At 50.4% G+C, this 12,654-nt stretch overlaps 1 protein-coding gene across 1 annotated transcript; it reads right to left on the bottom strand.

Annotated features, from left to right (window-relative positions):
• Positions 1 to 324: 324 nt before the first annotated feature.
• Positions 325 to 12,263, bottom strand: MRRF (mitochondrial ribosome recycling factor). The gene is made up of 6 exons (XM_019540992.1): positions 11,952 to 12,263; positions 11,089 to 11,244; positions 9,709 to 9,827; positions 6,797 to 6,888; positions 823 to 982; positions 325 to 453 (listed from the first exon to the last, which is right to left on the bottom strand). The coding sequence occupies exons 1-6, from the start codon at positions 12,133 to 12,135 to the stop codon at positions 376 to 378; spliced, it is 789 nt and encodes a 262-aa protein (XP_019396537.1). The 5' UTR covers positions 12,136 to 12,263; the 3' UTR covers positions 325 to 375.
• Positions 12,264 to 12,654: the final 391 nt, after the last annotated feature.

Below are 12,654 nucleotides of genomic sequence, written 5' to 3'. Positions count from 1 at the left end.
TGGTGCTGAAGTTTTGGTTCAGTTTACGTGCTGCCACAGCTCAGGCACCAGCAAAGTCACTGCCCCTCATGCCAGTCCCTCCCACCTGGCATCGCCCACAGCAGCACAGGCCCCTTGGTCTCCTGCGTGCCTCTGTGGAGGGCACTGCAAATTTTGTCGTTTCCTCCCAAACTTCCCTGCCACAGCTCTGTTCTGTCCTCAAAAGAGGCCGCTTCATCCCCCACCCAATACAGTCAAGAGCCAATGAGATGAGTAATCAAGTTGTGAATCTGCCCGTGAAGCATGAGGTGACCTGTCCCATCAGCTGTATGGGGCTGCTACCTGGGCACAGAGGTCCCCATCGGTGCACCCAGTCCATGCTCACTTGCAGCTGGCTCATACAAACAGATCCTTGGTCTTGGCTGCCAGCAGCTTGTCCATCTCTGCCATGGTATCATCAGTCATTTGCTGGATCTGCGGCAACGTAACACAAGACCCAAGTTAGCCTGACTTGCCCCTTCTCCCGCGTTATCCGGCTTTCCTATCGTGACTGGCACAGCAGCTGTCCAGGCCAGAAGATGACTGCTGCTCAGTGATGTGCTGAGGCATGGGCCTAGCTGTATCCCCCGAGTGACTGGCTTCAGTAGAAGCGCTCACATGCAGTTATTGGGCAAGTGCTGCTGTGTCTCATGGACGGCATCACTAGCCTCTGCCAGCACCAGGGGCTGATTTCACGGGAGGCGATGGAGCTGGGCTGACGGATGCCAGCTGAGGCTGGGTCTGCCCCTGCTCCAGCTGGAAGTCCATGTGCTCACTGCAGGGAGGAGGGTGGGGGGTGGATACCTGCTTCTCCAACAGATAGATGGTGTCTTTAGACACCGTGCTCTCAGTCTTCTTCACACAGCTTATGGCATTGTTCCGCACCCACCGGAGGGAGTCCTTTGCCTTGTTGGTGTATTGCTTGGCCAGCTTGACAAGGCTCTCCCTGTGCTCCCTGGTCACCCTAGAGAGCAAGAAAAGAAGAAAGACCGGTCACGCACAGCACAGCCTGGCCGAGGTCCTGCGGTCTGACGCAGGCTGTGGAGAAACAGCCCCCATGGCAGGGAGACCCATGGACAGACACCTCTCCAAACAGATCTAGTCAGCCTGGGGAAGAGTGGGGGCAGAAAGCACGGCAGCAGCATAGGGATTTAGATCAGATCTCATTACGCTTGTGGCTTTCTGCATGGTGGCAGGAGATCACGCTGAAATATCTAAGCTTTCCTTTTCCGTGCTGCCAAGGCATCCACGGGAGCGAGGACGGCAGCTCACACTCCAAACCTGAGCCCCTAAACTGAGACACCTAATCCAGCTGCAAAGCCACGAAGAGGCAGGAGGAAATGCCCTTCTCATACTAAAACCCCTTATTCTCCCCCCTGCACCCGGACTAGACTGAAAAGTATATCGGGGAGCTGGAGCCTACACTTGATTGAGCCAGTGGTCATCACTCATCACAAATGTGTTGGAACCACGTGGTATTTCCATCAAGCTTGTATGTAAGATGGTACCTGAGGAGAAGCTAAGATTGCAGACTTTCCCCCTCTAAGGTTAGTATCTTAGTGTGTTTGTACTCAGTTTCGGCAACCTGGCCTTGTAATTCAGATGCTCAGTGCCCTGCTTTTTGCCCCTGAGTTGGATGCCGCTGTCATTACCCGAGCAAAACTCACGCACTTTCCATGGCTGGCTGGCTTTTGTGAGGGGTACTGGGGCCAGGTCATGAGAATGAGAGCAGCAGAGGCCTGAACTGGAACTGAGCACTGTCTCCTGCTCAGGCCCTGGTCAAGTCACTTAACCACTCTCTCTCTGGTGCCCTGGCGACGAGTCATTTCTAGCACCTGCTTCTGACGACTGCAAACGGAACTCCACAGTTAAGGTTTTCCAAGCAGCTTAGGTCAAGCTCTTGAGTCCTCTGGGCAGAGGATGCTGCAAAGCAAACATGTTGTGGCATACGATGAATCGACTGCCCCAGTGTGAGGCCAAGGCTCTTCCTGCAGGAATGGGGAAGCATGGAGGGGGGTCCTAGTGCAGCACCAGCTCTGCCCCCTGGCAGGGAGGGATTCATTGCAATGGGGCTTTCACTCCCAAGCCCTTTCCGAAGTCATCACAGTCCAGTAAGTCCTGCCTGATTTAATTTCTCCCCTCGGCAGCCAGGTCTCTCACAGCAGCTGCCTGCAGACACACAGACTAGTCGTCAGCTTGGGCATTTATTCCTATCCTAGGGTTGGGGGGAGAAAGCGAGCATTTTTCACCGCTCTTCTTGAGGGGAATTTGGCCGTTAAAAAGGGGGTTTGAGGGACCTGCAGCCAGGACAGACCTTCACGCCTTCCATCCCTGTGCTGTGCTGCTCGTGGGCTGAAGCTGTGGCCAGGGGGTGGACAGGCATGGCTAGGGACAGATGGGAGTCGGGGGTCTCGGCCCCCTGAGCCCATCTGTGAGCACGGTGTCTGGAGGGGCCAAGTCCTGGAGATACCTGGCTGGTTTATTTCATGCAGGGCCAAAAACTCTGGGTCACACAGATGTGATGTAAAGCACCGGTGTCAGAGTGCAGGGGCAGGCAAGCATTTAGAGCCAGGAGCCCTGTGACGTGGGCAAAACCAGCAGGGAAGGGCAGATCCCCAGGGGGGCGTCTGTCTGCTGGTCTCGGGGGCCGGGAGCCTCATGAGAGCCTCCTCGCTGTCCGGCTGGATGAAGCCATGAGCCAGGGGGTGGCCAGACTGCCCCAGTAGGTATCGCTTGGCCCTCAAGGAAATGTTTTTGTTTGTGTAGTGCTGCCAGACTTCCTCTGTTCTTGGCACCGGGTCGCGGATCTCATGCCTCCCCATCTGCCTTGCTTAACACTGATGTCTCCTCACTGCAGCACAGCCGTGCAGCGCTTCGCAGGGAAATGAGATGCGGGGTCCCAAGTCCCACCACCGGCAACGCCACAGAAACGGGTGCTTCTTCCTGGCAGATACTGCTCCCGGGATGGAGCCAGGCTCCTGGTATTCGAGGGCAGCTGTGAACTGGAACGCAGCAATCCTGCCACCAGGCCTGGGACCCTTGCATTTGTATGGTTTGGCAGTTGTCTTGTCTCCTCTTCAAAGCCCAGGGCTGCGGAGGAAGCAGGAGGGGCCTAACCAGCCGTGGGGAATAGGGTTAGGAGACTGCCCCTGTCCCATTCGCTTCTCCCTATTGCAGCAGCCCACAGGCAGTGCACTGCCCCAGAAATGAGGAGATGCTGGACCCATGTCCAGGTGTCCCTGCTGTGGTAAGGCTCGTCTGCAGCACCCCTACCCGGGGCCATGTAGGGACGGCAATAGCCGAGCCCTGGCTACTGGCATTCAATTGCTTTCAGAAGCGCGTGCTAAGCTGCTGACAGCATCTCCTCTTTGTCTCCTTCCACCGGCAGGCAGTTGTCCAAACACCGCGGCATTTGGATGGTCTCTTTTAAGTGCGAGGCATGTGCATGCACGCGGCGTGAAAACAATGTGGCCACTTCTGGTCTCCGGCAGCAGAAGCGTGCGTTGGTAAGAATGGGTTTGGATCATAAATGCTAGGAATTTCCTGACCACGAGAGGAACCCGATAGAGGGAATTAGCTTTAACAGGACACTCTGCCTGGACGGTTCAAGATACGAGCCGAGACCCAGCATAAGAGATAAATTTCTCGGTGCAAGGTGAGTGACAGACGTCTGTTTCTATGAGAGAACTGGAGTGCGGGACTCTAAGGACAGCTGCGTTTTTAGATGCAAAGCCTCAAGTTCAGTTTCCCAAGGCTCGGGACCTTGGGTGTTTCTTCAAGGGAAAAGAAAAAAAGCGAAGAATGAGTCATTAAACTTTTAAGTGACTCATTGGACTTTCAGTAAAGACCGTGCAAAAATATTCCTAATGGACAAAAACTGTCCAGTCTAACACAATGGATTAGAAAAGAGATGGCTGTGAGAAGGAGGCTCTCCACAAAGGGCAGGAGGTCAGGTCAAATTTGCCTGAGAAATCAAAGCGACAGAAATGTCCTCATGGATTGTGAAAGACGGGAAACGTTTTTATACAAATAAACGCGGCCTGTGCAGCGCCTGCAGCACAAACGCAGGGGCTCGAGAAGGACGCAGACGTGAAAGTGAAGTGAAACCAAGTAGTCTTTTTATGAAGCTGAGGAAGATGCAGAGACAGAACAGGGAAAAGCAAACTGCAGTTTGAAAATGCTTAGGTATCACCACCTCAGGCTCCCCTCTTCCCTGTGCAAGGGCAAGGGTGGACCCACACATGTCCAAGTGACAGACTGGAACGAAACGTGGCAGTGTTAAGAGCTAAAGATGTTTCAGAAGTCATGTATTATATATTTTTTAAGAACCAGGCTTCCCCCCAGCACTTGGTGGGGAAAAATTTGTTTGATCTGGAAAATACTGCCCATACCTACTACAGAGGCGAACATCTGAAATGACCCGCTCTGACAGAAGACGGAGGGAAGACGGTTCCCTGCCTGTTTTCTGGGTGGCTTGTGCCACGCACCTCCCCTCTCTGTGCATGCTTGCTTTCTCTGGCTCTCACAAAAAGTGTCAGTTTGCCTTTTGCAAATACTCTTAGGGAGCTGGAAAAATTTAGGAAGAGCTTTAAAAAAAAAGAAAAAAAAAGGAAAAAATACTAATTCCAAGACGCACCATTTAAAAGGGCAGGACTTGTTTTTGAATGAGTCAGTTTGGATTTATTTTCAAACTATCTCTGTGCTTCCGGGCTTTTTGAAAGCCTGTTAAATATTCTGTCTTGCTACAGGGAGGGAGCTCTGGGATGAGGCTGAAGAGGAGACCTGACTGGGACATGGGCTGACTGCAAAATGATCATGAGACCCTGCCAGTCCCGGATGGCCCAGCCTGCTAATCACCTGGGGAAATGCTAAGCGAATAAGGACAACGGCTTTCCATCAGCCGTGAGAAGGGGGCAGGCTGGGGGGTCTCCTAATGATGAGAACAGTTAGGGAGATGGTAAGGCTTGTCCTTCCTCCGGTGTGGTCCAAAAAGAGAGGGAGAGAACACAGCCATTTGTTTAAAAACAATGGAAAAGAAACGAGAAGAAAAAGGTAGAAAAATAAAAGAAAAAGATTTGCCTGTTTCTGGATTTCTCCTCCTCTGTAATTCATATTCAAGGATGACCCAAGTGCCCATTAACAATCAAACTACTGTGCGGCAGCCCGAGATCCTAGGCAATTATGAAGATAATAGCGCCCTCCTCCTCCTCTCTGCCTCCACTCCTTAGGGGTGGGGGAAGGGCAGAGAGCGTTTGGAAGAAAGCGGCACCAGCGAACGGAATGAAAATCTCCTTCAGTTTTGCTGAAAGCGGCAGACACCAACAATTAGCGAGCTCCATGGCCAGAACGGCCACAGAAGCATTGCCGAATTCCTTTCAGCCCGAGGAAAATGCAGCTCATCTTCACCTCCTAGGAGTCGCCTACTTGTAAAATATCCACGCCCGGTGTGAGTCCACGCGACACGGGGCAGGGGGTGATGCACCACGTGCCCTCGCTCGCTGGGCCTGGTGTGCTGAGTGCCGTGCTTCTGCAATGCTTGTTTCCATCTGAGGCTCCTCTCCGGGCCTCACCCCTGTCAGACCCAAGCACCTTAGGCTTGAACGTGCGGATCCTCATGACCCTTCTCCGTTAGGTGAGGCAGGGCAGCTCTGGCCTTTTACAAACGGGGCCGGCAGCGAAGGGACGCTAAGGGATTCACCCAAGGTCACACAGGAAGCTTGTGCTGCAGCAGGGACCCAGATCTGGTCTCTCAAGCCCTAGGCTTGCACCTTAACAATCCATCTAGATCCATGGATGAGCCCAATTCATGTAAATGAATAAGCAGAAAACCACAGCCAGATTGGCCCATTGGGCTTTTCCAGTGATGCAGTATCCACAGAAAAGCACCACGCTTCAGTACGATCCTGAGGGGCAATAAACCTGTAACACGCACGGGGTCCATTCCTTTCCAAGTCAGCTCTCGTGACTCCAACAGAAGTGAAATCAGACTCTAAACGATCTTGGTGACAAGCAAACCACCCCTAGTGATGCCAGAAAGTATTGCTCTCTCTAGTCAAGTCAACAGAGTTATTTGGGATCTGCACCAGTGTCATGGAGAACAGATACAAGTCCAGTGCCTTTATCAAGGGAGACCTTTGTGCATGTTCTAAATACAGGAGTTGTTTTGACCCCGCACAGCTGCTTAGCAGAGAACATAAAAAGGGATTGCTTCTGGAACTGATGTGGATTTTTAATTAACAGTTACTTAGATTGCAGGGATGAACAGGGGAGAAGGGAGTGGATGAATTCTCCCTTATTTTGTAAACCTGCATCCACTACCAGCATTTCCTTGTGCTGAGTCTTCAGGAGCTGGGCGACGTTTCACCCCTATTGCTCCTGGTTTACCGCTGTGTTGCATGGCTAGATGCTGGCCAAGCTCCTCTGACTTACAGTAACGTGGTGGTGAGTCAGCCACTCAACTCAGCAAGTCTGGCTTGAAAGGCGCCTGGCCGCCTCTTGCGAACTGCCGCAACCACCCAGGGCTGGGCAGGGCCGAGCTGCCAACACCAAAGTGCGGTGGCATAGAGCTCAGAGGCTTGGAAGAGGTTCCACCAGATACTTCTGGAGCAGTGGGGGATGGCTTCAACAACCAGATGTGGAATGCAGCTGTCAGGGCAGTACAGTCACCATGTGCACTTCCCTCCTGGGGACACACAACTGAGATCCCAAAAGGAATCCAGTGCAGTCCATGACATCGTCTTGTGTAACTGGGAATTTACAGACAGTCGTAATTACTTACTTAGGAACTGGCACCCGAATTATTATCCCATCTGCTTCCGGGTTCAGGTTCATTCTACTTTCCTTTATAGCCCTGATAGCTGCAGCTGTACTCTGTAAACCAGATCAAAAGGTAAAGGGAATTAGTAAATAATGATTACCAGATGCCAGAACTCTGTCAATAGCTGGCAATCCATCTCCACTGAACATGGAAGCATTTAGTTTTGTTAGCAGTGAGATCAGGAAGTTACACTGGTGCGGAGACCTTTGATCACACTGAATTGCAAACTATATCCTCTCCTGGTATTGGGGTGTTGGGGGCGGTGAGCTGCGGGTGGGGGGGGAGGGAAAAGCAACAACAAAAGAAAACAGTTTTGCCTCTTTGAAACCAATTGAATGGTTTGAGGCAATGCAGATCAAAACCACAGCAAATCCCCGTGGCCCAGCCTGGGTTGGGGCAGAGCTGGCGGAAAGTCTCGGCATTTAAAGATGCTAGTAAGCATTCTGCATTAGGAACTGTGCAGGGCCTATTTAGAAATGGCAACCTGCTTGACTCCTTCCTCACTGCAGTCCAGTGACATTAAACCCGAGCAACGGTGGGAGGTGTGGAACGGAGCCCAGGCATTCCCCACTATGCCTCTTTTTTAACAGACTTTTCAAGCCCTGTTCCTGCTGGCACTTGCAAGGCAACATCCCGGGCAACAGGAAGGCGCCCAACATGGAAGGCCACTCCACCCATCACAAGAGGTACGCCTGGGAACTGGCTGGTGTCTATCATGTACCCAGTGCCTTCATCTTCCCAGTGTTGATATAAGTATTAACCTGGGTTGCTTTGCCTTCTACCACAAACTGGGCTGGTGGAGAGGATCCGGTTATCTTCAGTGGTCCTACACCAGGGAGAAATTTGGCCTGCTGGCTTTACCTGTTGTACTGAGGCCCTGACTCAGTGGAGTACTTGAGCACTCAACCCTTTATACTTCTTTTGACCTGAGGGTGTTTGCAGCACCGGCCTGGCACACAAACATATCAGTGAGGCGAGACTGCACTAAAAGGGAACGTCAAAGAACAGCAAGGTGGAAAGGGACACGAGTCCTTTGACACCTTAAGTTGAGCACATGCTTAAATGCTCAGCTGGATCAGTTCTAACTGCTATATTTCACAACGTCTCCTGTATTAAAATTCCTCTGACGACAATTTCTGTACAGAATTACTGGGAGCTGCATATTCTGCTTTAGCTTTATTTTGCCTTTGTATTGACTCACTCAGGACATGGACCTGTCTCTTTTAAACATTCTCCCTTACAAAATGCATGTGCTGGGATGTGGTGTAGTGCCTTGGAGAGAGCAGAAGACAGTTCTCTTCAGTGCAGCATTTGAGCATCTGATGTTTTAGGGAAAGAAGAAAAGACAGTGTCTAGAAACAGCAAGCATTAGAGCAGCGTGGATCCCCAAACCAGGTTTTAACAGATTTCAATACTCAGGGATATCTGACCATAAAGGCAAACCCTGTGGTTGCACTGTAACAAAACTTCAGATTTTATCAGGTACTTCTGCTGAAAGGTTCTTGCCAGTTTGTTGGTTTAAGTCATTCTTTGACAGGGGCAATTAAAAAAAAGACATGAACCTTTTTTCATGCACTGATGTTATGCTTTCTTAAGAGTGTTGATGGTTCTGTTCCTCTTTCCCATCATTAACTTGTAGCCTACAGGCAGCTACCAAAGATTGTATTTATAGTGTGCACCATTTATCAATCATGGCAGAGGTTAAAGCCATGCAGCATTTATGTCTTCAGTGCATGCAAATAATGTTGCATCAATGTTGTAAAACCCAGTCACCACCTTTTAAGACCTGAAAGTAATGGAGAAATCATATAAGTCAGAAGCCTAAACCTGTTATTCCACGGTCCCTTCCCTAGCTCTTACTTTCCTTTCTACAGCTCAAACTATTTAACGTGTATGTTAGATGAGATGGAGGAAGGGAAAAAAATACCAGACTATTGCCTCACCCTGATACAGCAAATGAATTGCTCCCCAAGAAGTTCCCAACAGGTTCTGTAAACTTTATGTCTAAATAATACAAATTGTGTTTGGCCCAGCAGATCTACATTGTGCTTTTCTTTCACATGTTCTTTACACATAATACTTGTGTGATGTTTAATACAGTGCAAGTGCCAGATAGATGCTGTAAACGACACAGTGCGTCAGTAAGTGAATAATGCTGTGCAGGTGTTTAGCCTCTCCTTGTAAATCTAGGGAGAAGCCTTTGTTTGGTTCCCAGTGTATGTGTTACACAACGACCTGTCTAGACAAGCAGTTCTGGCTGGTGTTTAACAGTGAAGCAGGCCTCTAGTTAGGTGTAGGATGCTGGCATGTAGAGTGGCAGTCCCCTGCTACGGCACCTGCCTCTCGGCCAGTCTTGGTTCCTTCCTGCAGGTGGACTAAGTCACAGAATGAGTTGTCCAAACTGCCTCACGCCAGAGCTTTGGGATTCAGTCACAGTGAGACCTGGATCTGAACTGCCTACACCCTCCCCAAGTGCTACTCTGACCCCCTTCCCTTGCCTGATCTACTACTCTGCTTTCTACTCCACGCTCTGAGCTTCCTGCCTGATCTGTTGCTCATTTCTGCTCCCTGCCCTTTCTGCAACCATGCCGCCTGTCCCCACTCAGTCTGCTGCATGGTGCAGAGAGCTGCCCATGCCACTTGTGGCACCCCTGGCTGAAGTGATGGAAGCCTATTACACAAGCCCCAAAAGCTTCAATCTTGCGATTTCTCCCCCTGACACAGGATGGAACTCAGCTGTGACATGGTGGGTGCCCTGCGCAGCAATGATTACTTGACGTGTGGACAGGGATAAAATGCTTTTGCCTCTGATCCATTCCATACCTTTCTCTTTGCATCTGGACTCCGAAATGCTTTTGGGAATGGCAGCTTACCTCTGGAAAACTAGCCATATTGACTATAATAAGATGAGGTGATTTCTGCGAGATCTGCCCAAGCTGGTTGAGCGGAAACTTTCCATCTTTCGTTGTCACGATAATATGATCAAGAGCCCCTGAAAAAACAAACAAGAATGCAGCGGCATGCCAATCGTAGACCGCGGTTTTCTGTCCAACACAAAACAGCAGTTAAAACAGGCATTTATTTTCCTGCTTTCTTTAGAGTATGCAAAGTATAAGCATTCGACAAGGAGACAATGGGTGTTTAAATTCTGTCTACTTTTCCATTGCAGAGCCAGCCCTGTAGTTTACATTTATGTATCCCCTTGTGATATTTGGAAAGCAGAACTTCGGCATTAAGCTAGAGCAACAGGAAAGTGAAGCTGCCTTATTTGTGTTCATTGCCCGAATGGAAAAGGTAAATACAAAGAGTGAAAGGGAAACGTCATTTTTCAAATTCATGCAACTCAAGGGATGGGGGATGTTGATAGAGATTTTTCATGTGATTTTTAACCTGGCAGTGTTCCTTGAAACCCCCCACCTCTTTCCCAAGTCCCAGGAGGAGGTGCAGTTCATTGGCTAAAGTATTTTATTTCTCCCTCAGCTCCTCTTAATCTGCTCTCCACTTTCTGCTGCAAAACGTTAACAGGCCAGAAAGCACAAGGGAGAAGGGGCACTTTATCAGCATGATAAAAAAAATAACAGAGGTTAAAATAAATAGTTAAGAGACTGAGTTGCACTTTCCAACACCATTAAGGACTCAAGTACCCCAGTCAGAGCTGGGGGTGGTGAAGGATTCAGATTTGCTCATTGTTTAATGTTAAGTTTTATTCCTGAAACAGGATACTGCTCACGAATCCACACGTGGCTTCAGCATGTTATAGTAACCATAGCTAAGTCAAATATATTCAGGTCCTTCCCAAAGCACAAAATTTGCTAAGTGAACAGGGTTTGTAAAGGTCACTAACCACAAATATGTATTGCAGAGTTAAGTCTGCATATGCCAGACACCAGCCTGATGGCAATTTCCAAAAGGCTAATTTAATGGCAATTGGATTTTTCCTGCCCTACTGCACCATTAGCTGACAGCTTGCTTCTTCATCACATCTGCAAACAGTTCGGTTAGACATTTCTGACATCTCCCACTTACAAAAGCCATTTTCAGGAAGTTATTAACAAAAATGGATTCTTCCTGGTCAAGCTCAGGGTGAAGAAAGTCTTTAGCTGAGGGTTTTAAGGTGGAGTAATGCGGTACCTGGTGAGCCACTCCGTACGATGAAAATCAATTTGCAGAAAATTAAAGACATGGCTCTGTGCTGGGGAGGCTTGTTCAGCTCGGTCCCAGAGAGCACAGAATTACACCAGCAAACTACTGACCTGCTGAGGTTCTGATACTGAGGTTTTTGCTGAAATCTTCCTTAAGAACTTCCATCACCGACAACATTTCTGCATTTACTTCCTCTACATTGATGACATCCTCCACTGAGGCAGCATCGATGGTCACTCTGGCTTGGGACTGCCCTTTTCCTTTAGCTGCAAATTGCACATGCAGTTAATCTCCGTGCTACAAACAAACGTGAGTCTCCTACCAAGCAGATGTATCAGAAAACTGAAAGGAACAAATCAGTGCTTCGGCTGCAGTGACATAAGCACATTGTACATGCATAAATAATTCAGCATTTGAACACGTGACCCAAGATGCATTTGGAAGTTATGCTGTGTGTGCTGCGATACCAACTCCAGCCTGGAATGGGAGGATAGCTCATTTATGCCCTGATCCTGCACTCCTTCCTGGACCAGGGGCTCTGGACACTTACACAGAGCACTCTGCTTAGTGAACTGGCTCTTCGTGAGCTCTGTGCTGCCCGGCTTGCGCTGCTGTCAGCCTCGGAGTTAGCCAAGGTAAAGCTAACGCTGGTATTATCACAGTCCATGAAGCAGCTGCAGATTAAACACAGCCCAGGAGCCAAGTCCTGCTTGCCTTACTCATACAAACAGTCCTGTTTGTTGCAACAAGTGTTCAGGGACCTTGAAATTAAATTAAATACATCCTACACAGAGACTGACAATGGAGAGTCTTTTGGGGGAAGAGGGAAAATGAGATTTGTGGTCACCAAAACAAGCATTTCCCAAAAAACAGGCACGAGAAAATGAGACGAGACAACAAGCTTTGCTTTCCATCAGGCAGGGAGACATGACGAGGGGCGGCAAACTCTCATGGAGGGGGATCTCTCTCTTACCTTTGCCCTTCTTGGTTACCAGAGGCCTGGTCGGCACTGTTGGACAGACCCCGCACGGCCTGGAGGCGTTCAGGAGCAGGGCTGAGCAGCCTGCAGGAACCTGCTGGGGTGGCCTGGCTGCTCCTGCGAGAAAACTATGGAGCAGCGGACGCAGCAGACGGACACAGCGTGCCGCCAGGGCCATGATGCACGGCTATGCCTCAGGCCCCCTGGGAAAGAGAAGAGCTGGTTCAGTCCTGCACAATCACAGGGTAAAATGGCTTCTCATTCGACCTAAAACACCTGTGCACGGCTGAGGTCTGGGCAGAAAAGGCCACCCTGGTCCGGCGGCACCGCGGGAGCGGCCTGCAGGGGCAGCTGGACCCGCTGGATCTGGGCAGCACTGGTCAGCACTGCTGGGAGGCCGGACCCGTTCAGACAAGCAGGAACTGGTGTGGCGCCCGGTCTCACGGGCAGACGGACGCCCATCCCGACGTTTCCTGCCTGCTCCGTGCCACCCGGAGCCTAAATCCCCTGGGCCCGGACCTCCTCTGGTGTCAGTTCTCTGCTGCCAAGGAAGGCCCTGGCTGCCAAGGAACCTGGGACTGACCCCGCCCCTTCCCACCAAGCCCCACCCCTTGGCTCAGTGTCCCGCCCCCTGCTCTACGCTCAAGCCCCGCCCTCTATGCTCCACCCCCACCCCTGCACCGCAGCCCCGTCTCCT

Source organism: Crocodylus porosus, unplaced genomic scaffold, assembly GCF_001723895.1.
Source record: "Crocodylus porosus isolate Cpor-Errol unplaced genomic scaffold, CroPor_comp1, whole genome shotgun sequence".
Lineage (NCBI taxonomy): Eukaryota > Metazoa > Chordata > Crocodylia > Crocodylidae > Crocodylus > Crocodylus porosus.
Note: the sequence above shows the minus strand (reverse complement) of the source record. Positions and strands in the feature narration are given on the sequence as shown.